Source organism: Apteryx rowi, unplaced genomic scaffold (genome assembly GCF_003343035.1).
Source record: "Apteryx rowi isolate R43461 unplaced genomic scaffold, aptRow1 scaffold_437, whole genome shotgun sequence".
Taxonomy (NCBI): Eukaryota; Metazoa; Chordata; class Aves; order Apterygiformes; family Apterygidae; genus Apteryx; species Apteryx rowi.
Genome location: NW_020450691.1, coordinates 489,943 through 505,326, shown reverse-complemented (window position 1 = coordinate 505,326; position 15,384 = coordinate 489,943). Strand labels below are relative to the sequence as shown.

At 41.6% G+C, this 15,384-nt stretch overlaps 1 protein-coding gene across 1 annotated transcript; it reads left to right on the top strand.

Annotated features, from left to right (window-relative positions):
• The first annotated feature begins 1,323 nt into the window (after positions 1-1,323).
• Positions 1,324-10,096, top strand: LOC112971351 (ovalbumin). The gene is made up of 8 exons (XM_026076712.1): positions 1,324-1,407; positions 3,092-3,275; positions 3,903-3,953; positions 4,549-4,677; positions 5,472-5,589; positions 6,830-6,972; positions 7,302-7,457; positions 9,000-10,096. Exons 2-8 carry the CDS (start codon positions 3,108-3,110, stop codon positions 9,393-9,395), a joined length of 1,161 nt encoding a protein of 386 aa, XP_025932497.1. The 5' UTR covers positions 1,324-1,407; positions 3,092-3,107; the 3' UTR covers positions 9,396-10,096.
• The last annotated feature ends 5,288 nt before the right edge of the window (positions 10,097-15,384 follow it).

Here is a 15,384-nt window from a genome sequence, read left to right as displayed (position 1 = left end):
GGGAGCTGGCGGATGACATTGCTAGGCCACTCTCAATCATCTTTGAAAGGTCATGGAGAACAGGAGAGGCGCCTGAGGACTGGAAGAAAGCCAATGTCACCCCAGTCTTCAAAAAGGGCAAGAAGGAGGACCCAGGAAACTACAGGCCAGTCATGGAATAAAGATCTAAAAAAAAATGTCACTTCCACCTACAATCTTCTCTTCATTAAGTCTTTAGACTGTCTGGGCTACAACAACTCTGCAAGGAGAACATAGATTTCTATGGCACATTTATTATAAAAGGAAGCCAATTGAGCCAAAGGAAACCATATTGTCTAAACTTCCACCAATGGTAAAGTAGCCTGCCTCTTCTCCTTCACAGAGATCACAGTCATCTCCATATATGTTCTGAAGAATTGTGTTGTACTGACTTTGAATTTTTTTTTCTGTTTTTAAAACACAGGGTGCTTTACAGAGGTCAAACTGGTTTCTTTATTGTTTGCCCATTCTATTATTTCAACACAGAACAATAGCTTTTATAACTGAAATATATTTGCTATTGTATATTATGATTGTCCCACAGACCATGAACCTCCCTTCAGCTGTGTTTCACTGTTCCTCCATCATCTGCTGGACCATTAAGCTACACATGGAAGACCTATGAGAAATATTGCATGCATATATACATATACATAAACACATTTGGAAATGAGTTTTTTTTAAATTTTGTTTGGAGCTCAGTGTTGCTATTACTCCCTGAGAATGAAATAGTTTGCTATAAAACCCTGTACACCCGTCAAAAGTTCTTTTCTAAAGATTTCAACTCTTCAGAGACAAAATTTCTGCTTTTGAGTCTTACCTCAACCGATTTTCTCACATATTTTCCCATTTTTATTAGTAGAATAACAGCCCAAGTCCTGTTCTCACCTATTAATCTTCTGTCTAGCATAGTTCAGCTGCATTTTGCATGTTCAGGAAGGAACATTTGAAAGAAGAGTTCTGGTCTATTTCTACACTCATAACAATAAATAAATTAACTGATAATTGCTAATGGTGTTTTTGATCTCTAAGGTTTTCACATTTTTTGTTTTTATTAATATCCCAGTATCTAGTTGCAAATGAGAGGTAAAAGAACATGAGCAGTATTTTCCAGTCTAACTCCAGCCCAACAGCCCTGGTGTACTGGTGGAAAACACTGTTACACAGAATAAAACCTCATATTTGCTCTCACTTCAATCAAAAATGGAACTATTGAAACTAAAGTCTGACCTAATCCCATTAAATGATTTTTATGGTGTCAAAAGTCAAACTCCTGAAGGGCAACAGTGGGTGGGTCAGAATTCAGACCATATAAATTCCTAAGAGCTCAGGCAGTCTGTCTACACATAGCTGGAAAGCTGTATTGCCTCTGGTGCTGAAGCTCAAAAGGTAAGCATTTCTCTAGGAAAATTTACCTTCTCACTGTATTATTTCTTGCTTATACCTAAACTTAAAGAAATCAGTACTTATTGTGTTATTGTTGGTATCTTTAAGGGAGGAATATTTAAATGATATCCTCTACAAAAACTTCTTACCTCCTATACTATTTTACTATGTGTAAAGCCTGGCTATTTGTTTTCAGGAGACCTTTTTAAAGTTTATTCTTTGTGTTTAAAATATGATTTTATTTCAGAATAGCTTAATTTTTCATTCAGTACCTTTTAACTCTGATTTTGGCAGCAGAAGAATAGAAAATTGCTTGATTGACCTCCTGTTCAAAAGAGTGCACACAGAGCACAACAGCAGCATTCAGTGACTGTGCTAGGTTTATTTTAGAGTGAAATATCTCTAACAATTGCAACCCCAGAAAATACTGCTGCTGAACACTCTACAAGATAAAAATGTGTGAGAGTATATAGATGTACATTCTACAATAATCTATAAATATAACTTGTATACAGAAAAGAGAGTGAAAAGTGTGTGCGTGTGTATGCGTACACTGTCATGTATGGTCACTAAAAACCTTAGTGGAGTTTAACACTCCAAAGACAAACTTGAGATCCCAGCATTAAGCACCTGGATAAGGGACTGGAAAGACAACAAACTTCCACAATTTCTATAAATTGCAAGAAGGAAACTAGATTCATGCTGACCTCAACAGCTGCCCTTTATGTAAGCATACTGGCTATACAGGGCTTGCACAGCTTAGCGCTTCCTTTGTCACAGCCACAGGGAGAAACAAATGTAAAGTTTTTACTGGTCTGTGCCATAAGAACATATTCATTTAACAGGGCTGTATTATGTTATGCGTTGCTATTTTATCAGCTCTACATTTCTATTCTGTCTGAACATTACTAACAAAATTTAACTTCTCAGAAAGGCCATAGTGTAGTATATATACATACATTTAAGCAAAGCAAGCTATATCTGAGAGCACAATAGAGTGGAATATGAATTATACTTATCAGTGTATCCTATACACTATGTGACACTAGACAAAATTATATTCCTTCTCCATGCTTCCACTACAAAAATGAGGATAAAGATACAAGCCTTTGAGATGTGCTGACAGTAGGTACTGTGTAATAAGTAGATATTTTACTGTATTTAATTATTTTTCAGGAAATAAGAGTAGTCAGCAAACCTCTGCTTTCACTTACGTCTGTGCAAAACTAGAGCAAGTCTACTGATATTAACACTGTTGTTCCAGCATTGCAAGTATGTCAAAGACAGCTCATATTTTCTTGATTTGACCAAAGGTACTGCAAAGTATCAAGGAATTCCTGTCTTCACTGAATAAAAATAAGTACAGAAAATTGTTTGACTGTTTTAAAAGTTAAACAGAAATCACATATAGATTTGAGATCTCTGAAGAAGTTTACTGCCAAAAAGGTAACAATACAAAATCAGAAAGAAATAGATTTATGGATACAGTTAATAACATGCATGGAAGGTGGGCATAGCAATAGGCATGTTACTGCAGAATGGTTTTAAATCTACCTGTTTATATTTCCTTGGCTAAGAACTCCTATTTGTTTGAAGCAGTAGCATACTACAGAATATCCTGCCTTGAATTATGCTTGTATGGCATTCCATCATTACATTGTCATCGTACTTCTGTTGTTTGCTCTAGGAACACTGATTTCACAATGGGCTCCATTGGCACAGCAAGCACAGAATTTTGTTTTGATATGTTCAAAGAGATGAAAGTCCAACATGCCAATCAGAACATCATCTTCTCCCCCTTGACCATCATTTCAGCCCTGTCCATGGTCTACCTAGGTGCAAGAGACAACACTAAGGCTCAGATGGAGAAGGTAAGGCTACAGTTAAGGATTTAAACTTTGTTCCTGCTCAGTAGAGCCATAGCACTTAATTATTCGATAATGTTCCTTGGAACTTGCATAGTTCAAAGTTAAAAAATCCAGATCCAAAGTTATCTAAAGCTGGGGCCACCTCAAATTCCCAGTCCAGAGCGTTAAACAAATACACCAGCCAGAAATCTTGAAACTGGTTTTAATTTGAAATTTATCATTGTTAGCAGCAGGATTCCCATGGAGAACAGGACTTTGTCTAGAGTGAAAAAACTAGATAAATTCTCTAAGGAAAGAGACAAAATATGTTTCCAGTCTGCAAAATGTATCACATGAGTTTTGTACAGTTCCCACTTTCTTCCTGTGGAGTGGCCAGCTTGCTAACTGGAAGAAAGTTAGTGCTACTGACGGCACACACTGGAACTGATTTGTAGATGTTCACTGGAAAAGAGATCATCTAAGCCGAGAAAAGTATCCACAGATATTCACAGATGGTACAGATGGATTACAGCTTTTTAGTCATCTTTGTTTTCAGTCAGCCATTAACTTCAAACATCATTTGTCAATCTCAGCTGCATAAATTTTTTTTGTTATATCTGTTATTTTTACTACTAGTATTTTCAATTACAGGTTATTCACTTTGATAAAATCACAGGATTTGGAGAGTCTGTGGAATCTCAGGTACAGAAATAACTTCATCTCCTTGTCTATGTCACTTTCTCCTGGGAGAAAAATCTAGCAGAAAAAGCAGTCTCCTAGCAGTTCCAAACCCTCCCTGATAAGAAGCTAGTGCTCTGTATCCAGCAGTTGGGGGAACATTTTATTCATAAGAATAGAGAAAGAAGGGAGGTAACAGAGGATTCAGAACAATCAGAAGAGGAAACCCAGGATCAAAATATTGGGCAAATAGGGAAAATTACAGATATTTGTATGATTATTCAAGGTAGCTGGATAATGTTGATTAAAACAGACTGGTTGCAAAAGGAGGAAAGCCTACTTGATCTGCTGGAGCTAGGTTACTGTAGCTGATACTCAAGAGTTCCTAGAGAGAGGTATGAGGAAATGACAGAAGAAAAACAGCACGGAATTGTATATATTGGGAAACAACTACATCAATATAGTTATAGCAACAAGACATCTAGGACAAAAACAGTAGTTTCGTAAGCAAAAGTGTCTGAACTAGTTACTCTTCTCACACAGTATGAAAAACCTGCTAAGTACTAAAACTAAAGTAACATCATCTATCTTTTTATTTATATTCATCACAATGACTCAGTGCGGCACATCTGTAAGCATCCACACTTCACTTAAAGACATGCTCTCTGAAATCACCAAACCAAGTGACAATTATTCACTCAGCCTTGCCAGTAGACTTTACGCTGAAGAGACATATCCAATCCTGCCGGTGAGTTGCTCTAAGATCTGAGTGTATTTCTATGTCAAAGCTGTGTCATTCTATAATGCAAGAGCAGTGTCAGAAGTCTAAGCTCTGTTAAGGAAATATTCTTCCAAAGAGAAGAGAGGATTCATGACTTCACTCTGTCACAACCCTAACCATCTGCAGTCTTCAGAGAAAAAGTGTTTGTGCAAAGCACAATCATGATCCAGCCATGTCATGGTGTAATTAGTAAAGGTAACTTTTGTTGGAAGGAGTTAACACAAACTATTTTCTAACTTGTAAAACAAACCTGGAAATAACTTTTTGCTCTCAAAAACATTCCAGTTGACACTTTCAAAACAAAATATCCAAGTTTTCCAATTGAAAGGAATGTTTCATTTGGAAATTAAAGCTAAAGGAAAATACAGTTTCAAAATGAAAAGTGGGCATAATAAAAAAAAAAAGTTTTGACTGAAATGAATCAACATTTTTGGATCAAACTCAGTTCTGGAATATATTTTAAAAACTGAGCATATACTCTTTCTTGAAGCAAAAAATGTCAAATCTTAAAAAGTTTATGAACTAGAATCATGGCTTATTGTTTAGCTTTAATGAATAGTTACAGCAAGAGCTACATAGAGCATACTGTAAATATATTACACTACTAAATACATTATTAAGTATAGTATGTAGTAAAATATAGTGTAACATACTATATTACAATAGTATAGTGTCCATATCCATTAATTTCAGTCTTGCATTTCACATACACAAAATGCTTTGAAATTCTGATCTGACAAATGCACACTTTTACGTTACAGGAATACTTACAATGTATGAAGGAACTGTATAAAGGAGGCTTGGAAACTGTCAGCTTTCAAACAGCTGCAGATCAAGCTAGAGAACTCATCAATTCCTGGGTTGAAAGTCAGACAAATGGTAAGGGCAAGACAAGTATCAGCAGGTATTTTCCATTCTGCCACCATATTTGAACAGCATCGAGAATCCTTAAGTTGGCAGAGAAAAACACAAAACCTCTGCTTCTGTTTCTACTCCTGGATGATAGATCAGTTTCCAAATACAGAGCTACTATATACTTTTCCCCCCAGGCACATTCCTTTTAGAGGAATCTCTTTATCTGTTGGGGATTTCCAGGTATGTAATAGTTCTAGTCCTGGTGAAAGGGACAACACTAGAACATGAGTTGTATGCAGTGACTAATGCTGAGAATGCTGGATATCCCTCAGACAGTGCATATGCAGCATTGCTCTCAAGCTTCCCAGAGATGCCAGAATTGCTCTGTACCTGTTAAGTCAGACCTGCAATTGTAAGGTACTTGAGAAATATTAATAGGAAAATGGCAATGGAAAACCATAGAGTTAAGGAATGGTAGGGAGGTGTATGAAACGCATAGAAAGAGGTTCCCCAATACGGATTTTTCTCCTACTGCATTTGCATGTGGTTCCTCCATTCTTTCAGTCTCTCCCTGGCCCCCTCAAACCATTCCTTTCCCTTGTGCCTGAAACACATGGCCTAAGCAGCAAATATGAATAAAAGAAAAAGGTGATTTCTAACTGAGATGAAAATACTTACAACCACATAACCTCTGGTCTGGTGTCACACTTTGAGGGAGAAAAACAGGCCATGATTAAGCTACTGGTAGGCAGAAGAATAAATGAGGAGCTTGCTAAATGCATGAGGACTGCAGAAGAAACAGGATAAAAGTACAAGAAGAAAGCAGAGTAGATGAAAAAGGGAAATTCTGATCTCCTCTCCTATCTTCTTTGTATAGATGTCGCCTTTCAACGTTGGTTTGAAACAACTAGTACTTATGTTTACTGGTGCTGTTTGGGTTGGAGATCAACCTGGGATAAGAGAGGTTGCAATGGTTCTTTCCTTAGTCACAAAATAGACAGATTTAGTCATTTTGTAACAAGTAAATCTCTGGGTGCTATAGTTTTAATTTTAAATTTCGCTGTTTACAAAGAGGGAAAACAACAGCTCTTGCCAACAGCAGTGAGCAAATCAACCTTGGAAGTACAAGATTACAGCGACAAAACCAAAAGAACCTCTCTACCCCTGCACTCCCCTTCCCCACAAATCCTATACCGTTCATTTAGTATTGTGATTGCCAAGTAAGATATGTTATACTATTCTCTTCTCCTGTTCTTTCTTAAAGGAGTGATCAAAAATTTCCTTCAACCGGGCTCTGTTGATCCCCAGACTGAAATGGTCCTTGTTAATGCCATATACTTCAAAGGAATGTGGGAGAAAGCATTTAAGGATGAAGACACTCAAGAAGTGCCTTTCAGAATAACTGAAGTATGTGAGCATACTTTACTTTCAAGATGTTATCTTGTAGGATTTATCAAGAGAGTAGATACCTTTTTATACAGATGCCACACTAACATATCTAGTAATCTATCTACTTCTCTTCTGGGAACTATAATAATCCCAGGGAGTTTTCCTAATGACTATCTCCTCACACTGTTTCTAACAGTAACAATGCTCCAGAGAAAAAAGTTGAGACACCAACTTTTCTTAGAAAAAGTCTTCCTGGACAAGAGCAAACAGTAGTTTTAACCACAGATATGCATTTCTACACTCTAAGAGTAAACTTTGTAAAGACTGTTATCTTTTTGGTTTTCCAGCAAGAAAGCAAACCTGTGCAGATGATGTATCAAGTTGGTTCATTTAAAGTGGCAACAGTGGCTGCTGAGAAAATGAAGATCCTAGAGATTCCATACACCCATAGAGAGCTGAGCATGTTCGTGCTGTTGCCTGATGACATCTCTGGCCTGGAGCAGGTGAGACCCTAGCAGTGAGCTTCAGAGTATCGTAAAAACAGTGAAATACAGCTTCTGTGGAGCCTTTCACAATAAAGTCACTTTAAAACATTTCACCCAGCACAGATTTGAACACTGGCAATACGGGATTGTTGTAGAGAAGCACACAGCTGTCTCAATGGGGCCTGCAACAGCTTGTGCTAAGTATGGATTGCCTAAGGAACTGCTTTAGTGAGTTAAATGACAGCCACAGAAAAAAAGATTCTTCTCAGCAAAGTAGCTGTTACTTCTCTGGCTTGGACTCCAAAGATCTTGTATGTCCATTGCTGCACATTGATGGACCCTCAAAAATTCAACTATCATCTGGCCAAAGAGGAGGAAAACTGGATATAAGGGATCCTAGAATGGTTAAAGCTATTTCAGAAAATAAAAAGTACACAAAATGCTATTATTGATGTGGACAGAATACAGGCATAGGATACTGTCATTAGAAAGACTACAATTAATCTGGAAAGGAAAAGCTATGTAATAAATGAGACTTCATTAAAATGTTTGTACACTAATGCAAAGAACCTAGATTAAAAAGTTGAGGAGGCATTTGAACACAGCTAAATTTCCATCAGTTATCTTGAAAACATGCTTACTGAAGATTATTCACAATTCTGGAAAAAAAATAAAAAGCACAGAAAGATAAAGAAAAAGTATGTTTAAGTAGTAGAACAAGCACTGTACATTATGATTAGAAAGACTAAAAAGGAAGTGTGTGGATAAAAGAGAGTCTGTGTGAATAAGAAAAAAATATCACTTGGATAAAGACAGTAAGAGAGAGTTTACTGAGTTGGTGCCACTACACAGTCCCATGACAAGAATGTATAAGGGAGATATCTAGTAAATTAGCAAGGAAAGAAATATTACTACACAAAGCAACATTAGTAATAATGAAAGGAATCAATTATTCTGGATGGTGATCACTAACAAGGGTTTTCACCCCTCAACTGGTCACCAATACAACATGTGATATGGCAAAGATAATGTTGAACCAAATGATCTTGTACTGGTTCAGTGTAACTGAAATGGAAGGATATTTATGATTAAGGTCTCCATTTTCAAAAATCCAAATTCTCATAAAAGTATTAGTTCCAAATCTAGTAGCAATTGGCAATTCAGTCATTAGTGATTGGTTACCATTAACAATTGGTTACTCAGAGGTCTGAAATGTAGAGAAAACTTAGAATTTAAATCAAAACCACAGAATGATTTTGGAATGTATTTCCCAAGCAGAGAAGACAAATAGGAAAGAGCTTTAGGTGAAATTTGCTGACTAGACATTTCATAAAAGAAAACTGACTAGTCAGTGAGCCTATTAAAGAAACAGAAAACAGGACAGAGTTGTGAAGAAAGAATCATAGTTTGCTTTTCTCTCATAGATACACTAATCTATGCACCTGTAGAACAAACACCATGCCAAGAGCAGTCATTTTAAACAGAGAAAAAAAAGAAGACAACAACATGAAGGAATTTATGTTCTCATCCCAGGGATCCCATTCTCTTGTCTCTTTGCAGCTCGAGACTACAATCAGCTTTGAAAAACTAACCGAGTGGACCAGTTCTAACATGATGGAAGAAAGGAAAGTGAAAGTATATCTCCCCCACATGAAGATTGAGGAAAAATACAATCTCACTTCTGTCTTAATGGCTTTGGGCATGACTGACCTGTTCAGCCCTTCAGCCAATCTGTCTGGCATCTCTACAGCACAGACCCTGATGATGTCTGAGGCCATCCATGGGGCATATGTGGAAATCTACGAAGCTGGCAGAGAGATGGCCAGTTCTACAGGGGTTCAGGTGGAGGTTACAAGTGTTTTGGAAGAGGTTAGGGCTGACAAGCCATTTCTCTTCTTCATCAGACACAACCCAACCAACAGCATGGTCGTCTTTGGCAGGTACATGTCCCCTTAAAGAGAAGAAAGCTGAAAGAGTTTCTGTCCTTCAGAGCAAGACTCAAAGCAYTGTAGTATCAAGTGTAAAAAGAAAGGTATACTATCCATTTCATCCATATTTTCTAAAAACTGAAAGCTTTATTAAAAAATATTTTATTAAAACAGAGAATAATTATCACATGAAATCAAGGACCTCTTACCTTTCCTAAGGCAGTGAAAACCTAGTATTGGGCCCAATGAAATCATGGGGAACACAAATGTTCCTCGTGCAAGCTAACACTTCAGTACTGGTGCAGGATCATTACACTGAAAAATCATAACCCAATTTATCATCAGAAGTTTTGTGATCCAAAATGCAGCTTTCCAATTAAGTCAGGTTTCTCTAGGACCAAGCTTTTTGATGACTCTTCCAGAATTAGCCACTAGAAAGCTCTCAGATTAAGTTCTAAACTGTCACCAGCCATTCCTACTCCTACAAGGAAACTGCTTTTTCTTTGTGCTCCTGATACTACAAGGCTCTGCCTCGCCTTCTAAAGATGCATTATAGAAATCTTAGCATTCACTTCTCTCCTTACACATTTTTGGCTCCACTGCCATGGCCAAATACAGCATGTTACTCTTCACATTGATTTCCATGTATACCTCTGCATCCATATCTAATGGGTCTTGTGGATGTATTCTTTTGCTCCTTTAATCATAATAAAAACATGTTTAAGCAAACACGTTTCCTTTGTAGTGTTTCAGTGCAGCAAAGTCTTGTACCAGAGATAGAATCATTTTCTGCAACAGTATAGGCATGAGACCCACTAGCAAGGAGCTTTACAAAGTCCTGATGGTATTGGTGGATGAGAAGTTGAACAAGAGTTTGCAGTGTGCCTTCGCAGCAGTGAAGGTTAACCACATACTGGGCCATATCAGTGAAAACAGCATAGCAAAGGAAGGAAGTGTTTTTTTCCTTCTAAGCAGCACTTGTGAGATGTCACCTGGAGCACTGTGTCCAGTTTTGGGTCCCCAATACAAGGGAGAAACTGAGCAAGTGGAGAGGAAGGCCAGCCACGGAGGCAGCCTGAGGGCTTGAGCGCATGTGAAGAGGCTGAGAGAACTGGGCTTGTTCACCCAGAAGGGAAGTCTGAAGGGCGGATCTGACTGCTGTTTTACGTTGCCTAAGAGGGCGGGGGGTTATAAAGACGACAGAGCCAGACTTTTCTTGGACATGCACAGTGAAGAAGGTCAGGCAATGCTGACAAGTTGCAACAAAATAAATTCTGACTAGGTATTAGCAAAACACTCCTCTCAAGGAGGGTGGGTAAACACTGGAGCAGGTGCCCAGAGTGGCTGTGGAATCTCAATTTTTGGAGATAGTCAAAACTCTCCTGCACAAGACCCTGAACAATATGATCTAGCTTGGAAGTTAGCTCTGCAAACTTCCACCTAGAGGCACCAAAAGGCCTGCCTGTCCCTGCCCACCTGCCCTGGGGCCTCCCTCACCCCTGCCCAACCTCAGGACCCCATTTCAGCCCAGTCTGGGGCCATCAGGCCCTGCCCTGAAGTGCCACTGTGGTGCCAGGCTCCAGCCCCACTATGGCTCTGCCCCTGCCCTCCACCCCTGGCTGCCCTGCTCCCTCCTCTGACATCCGGAACAAATTTCTGCCCCTCCTCCTTGTCGTAGGACTCAAGTTGCCTGTTTTACCTGGACTCACAGTAGGAGCAGCTATCCAGCCTCTCAGGTTTCACCTGTCTAGGAAAGTCCTTCCAAAGAAAGGGAGCTGTCCACCAGACAGACCCATGCTGCTGCGCGGACCAGGTTCGCCAGTAGTCTCTCGCTTCCTCCCCAGTGCTTTCACCCTGACCACCTGAAGGTATTTTGTGGAGCTGAAGGGCATGGGGCTTTCTGTCAGCCTGGAGAAAGTCCACCTGCCAGCTCTGCTCATTCTCCTCCAGTGGATCAGTCTTCTCCTCGCCATCGTTTCCTACAGTCCAGCATATGAACATACACTTTGTCCATATGTTGCTTCCCCAGTAGGATACACATCTGGTGATTCAGGAGTTCCTGGGACTTCCCCTCTGAGCCCCCACTCCTCCACAGTTTTTTCTCTGAAAATGATGTGCCTTGTGATTCCTGTAAAGGTTTACATTTTTGGATTAGTTATACCTAACTGATATTTTATACCCAATTGATATTTATAAGAGAGTAGCAACTCTAGCAACAGTTACTCTCTGAAAAATGGTAAGGACAAGAGAAGTGTTAGCTCAGTATTTGCCCCTGCCTAATACAGTCCATGTCTTTGCATTCCCCTCCCCTGCCCTGCCCACAAGGCAGGTGAAACCCTCCACCCCATTCCCTTCACCCTAGAGATGCTGAACAAAAGTCCTGGGGGTGGGGAGGCCCCTCCTGTTGGGGGCCGCTTTTGTAGCTGGGGACCATGAAGCCTCCTGCCCCTGCCCTGCCCTTCCTGCCCTGCCCAGAGATGGGAGTCAGCCTGTGCTCCTCTCTTCCCACAGCAGCCTCCCCCAGGATGTCACTGAGGACACGTTTTATGGAGGAGGCACCAGCAAGGGCAGCTGAAGAGGATCCTGCCCCAGAGTGACATACAAGTAGGCGCCAAGCAGTGATCAGCTATGGCATTGCCACCTGCCTGGCAGCGGAGTCTGTCCTGGCCTTCCATGGCTGACAGCCCCGTGCAGGGTCTTTTGGCTGGCTTACCCCTTGATTTGGGCAGAACTGCTGGACTGGAGTGGCAAAGGCTGTGAGCTGGAGTAGAGCCTGGGTAGCTGACTCCGCACAGTTTGTGCTTGCATTTGGAAATAGCGGGATCCGCTATAGCTATTTATGCATGTGCTCAAAGGCACACGCAAGTGAAGGGTGCAGGGAAGAGCAGGGCACAGCAGGGTTCACCTGCCTTGTGGAGCTTTGTTTTCACAGCAATACTCTTGCATTTTAGAGGTCTATCAACCTGCTGTTGCTTGACCTCCTTTGTCTAGACAGGATGGGGAGGGGAAGACAAGGATGTAGACTATGCCAGGCAGGGGCAAATCCTATGCTACCGCTTCACTTGTCCTTACCATTCGTCTCTCTCTCCACCCAGGAATTAACAAGCTGTCTTGCTTCTGTGACTGGAAGTCAATTTCTCCCAGTCCTGCTTCACAGAATTTCTTCACACACTTTGCGTACTCCTGTAAGCAGAAAGATTGCAGTCAACAGAACCATGAGAACTTTAAAACGCAGGAATATGAAATGCAAGACTGTGAAATATACAATATGGATAAAGGAAATTTAAACTTTTATGCCCATGCTTGAATTGCCATGTCAGGTACAGCTGTCTTGCTGTAACTGAATACTGAAGCTAGACCAGAAAGGCTTCCTCACATCCATACAATTAGATTTGACAGGTTTTTCTCCAGGCAGAATTTCAAGTTGAAATTTCACAATATGTCCTTCATTTTACCAAAAGTACTTTCAGTTTGGCAAACATTCATTCTGATCAAGCAGTATTGGTTTCCTTGTGCTCATGCTCACTTTCTATTTTGAATTCTGAGTTCTTATATTCTTCACTAAGATTTCACAGCCAAAGGTTCCTTTGACTGCAAAGATTTGGTAGCTGGCTTTGAAAAAAAAAACGAGGGCAAAATATTTTTACAATTGCAATCTTTTCTGTTTTCTGGTCACATGTATTTCAATTTCCTCRTTCCAAAACTCCATTTGTCATTGAAAGCCATTTCCTGGTGGGTGCTCTCTGACTACCCCCTCCAGCTGTTTCAGCATGGGCATTTTTTATGCCACTATACTGTTACCTGGCTTTCTCCTAAAAAACACAGAAAGCTAAGGACTCATTCTGGGGCCAGAAACAACCCCTTTATGGCTCACAACAACCTCTTTGTCAAGAGATGTCAGACTGCCAGCAGTACATTCACTGTAAATGTGTGAGTAAAAGGGCAATGAGGGGCTCGGGCCAGGGCCAGGCTGTCCCTGCCACGGTGTCATGCCAGGGTCAGGCCGCCAGGAGGAGAGTGTCCCAGCCTGGCTCAGCTCCGGCCCACCATCCTGGGGCTCCAGCACCAGGCAGAGAAGGGGGGCTGCAGCCACGGCAGCCTCTGGTGTCCCTGAGGGCCTGGCACGTGCCAGGGCAGTGGGGCAGAGTGGGATTGCTGAGGCAGCACGACAGAAAGGTCGTGGGGGTGGGGAGGTCCCTCCAGCTGGGAGCTGCTTTTGTAGCTGGGGACCACAAATTCTCCCCTTTCCCTGCCCTGCCCTTCCCTTCCCTGCCCAGAGGTCAGGGAGTCATCCGGTGTCCCTCTCTTCCCACAGCAGCCTCCCCCAGGATGCCACCAAGGCTACCTTTCATGGAGCGGGTGCCCGGGAGGGCAGCTGGAGAGTAAATAATCAGAAGAAAACTGGATTTCATTCCAGGGATTTCCTGTCTACCTTGTCTAAGAATGTAATGGTAGAGATTTTGCTTTTCTAAGCCAAAAAGGTGACAGGAGAGGGGAGGGGATGTCAGTGAGTGTCATGTGCAAGCTAAGAAGGGGATAGGAAGAGTTTCCTTTCCCTGTGGAAGGTGGGGATGCGCGTGGCTTACTTGACACCTTCCCCATCTTTGTTGGCCTTGGAGGAAAAAGGGAAGGTGGCACTCCCGGCATGCCTGGGGGGAGAGAAAGGAGGGAGACTTTTAGGGGGAGGTGGCGATCAGCCCAGGCTCACAACCTCTTCCCTCAGATCCTGGATGCAGAGGATGTGGTGGTGGATGCGGATGAGGTCCACAAAGGTGTCCCAATGGCCAAGGGAGGTAAGCGAGCAGCCTGCTGAGGGGCAACACCAGTCCCCCAATGAGATGCAGGAGGCATCACCTGCCATGGAGGAAGCATCTGCATCCGAGCCCTCGGTGCAATGGTGCAGTTTGGGGCGGCGGATGAAGGATGTCTCTGAGGCCCATGACTGTTGTCAGGTGCTCCACTGTTGCTTCCCCTGCAGAGGGAGGACCTATTAAAACATAGTTTGGACATGTCTATTCTCCCTCATACAACCGGCCTTTTTGTGCAGCGAGTCCACACAGGCTTCTACGGCATGACCTCACCTTTACACATTTGACTTTTTCACATTTAAAAGTTTGAAAGGAAAAGTATTAGGAGCATGCTGGGAAATTCCTCATGTCACCAGCTCTACCACCTCAGGTAATACTCAGCTTTCCAGTGAAGTCAAATAGCAAAAATGCCACCTTGGCATTTCTCGTGCCACCTTCTCTTTACAACAAAAGAAAAGCATCTCAAGCCCTCCACATCTGCGGGAAAAACATAGATCCTTTCAAACTCCTTGATCAAATAGCCTCCATTCCTCATCCTAGCCACCTGAGGTAGTGTTGCTCAGCTGGGATACACTTGGAACTTTTAAAACGTGGTTTTGACAAGTGTTTGGTAGAGTTTTTGTCTTTCTAAGGAACTTCTGCTGGGGAAAGCTGTTTGCTTTTCTTTTGGTGTTGCCCTGGAACACAAAGTCAAACTTGTGCCAGGCACAGAAGAGGGTTTCTGAACTCACAGCTCTGGTATTTACAGTGTTACGACAATATCTTTTAGTCAGATTCATTTTGCACATCATTAGGCTGCATCAGGTGTTGTTCAGAGACATGTCTCACATTCATTGTAAATCCCGCACAGGTGAGGGAGGTGGTCATCTGTCTACCTCTTCAAAGAGGTGTCTCCTCCATGGGAGCACTTCCTTAGTGCCCGAGTCTCCTCTGAAGCTGATTCTTGGGGCAAATGTTGGTGAAGAGCCTGAGTGAAATGGGAAGCTATCAGTTAGCCAAGCATCTGGCGGCCTTTCCCTTTTCTTACAGGTATGTGTCTTATGAAGCAACGCATAGACTGTGTAAAATGTGTGGTCAGCATTTTCTGTTGTGCTGAAAGTTTTCCTGACCCAGGAAAAAACAAACTGCGATGTGGGGGGGGCACAGAAGCTTCCTGCAGAGGGCATGGGTCGCTGTTCAGGCAATTCCTGATCTTTTGGGTGCCTAGAG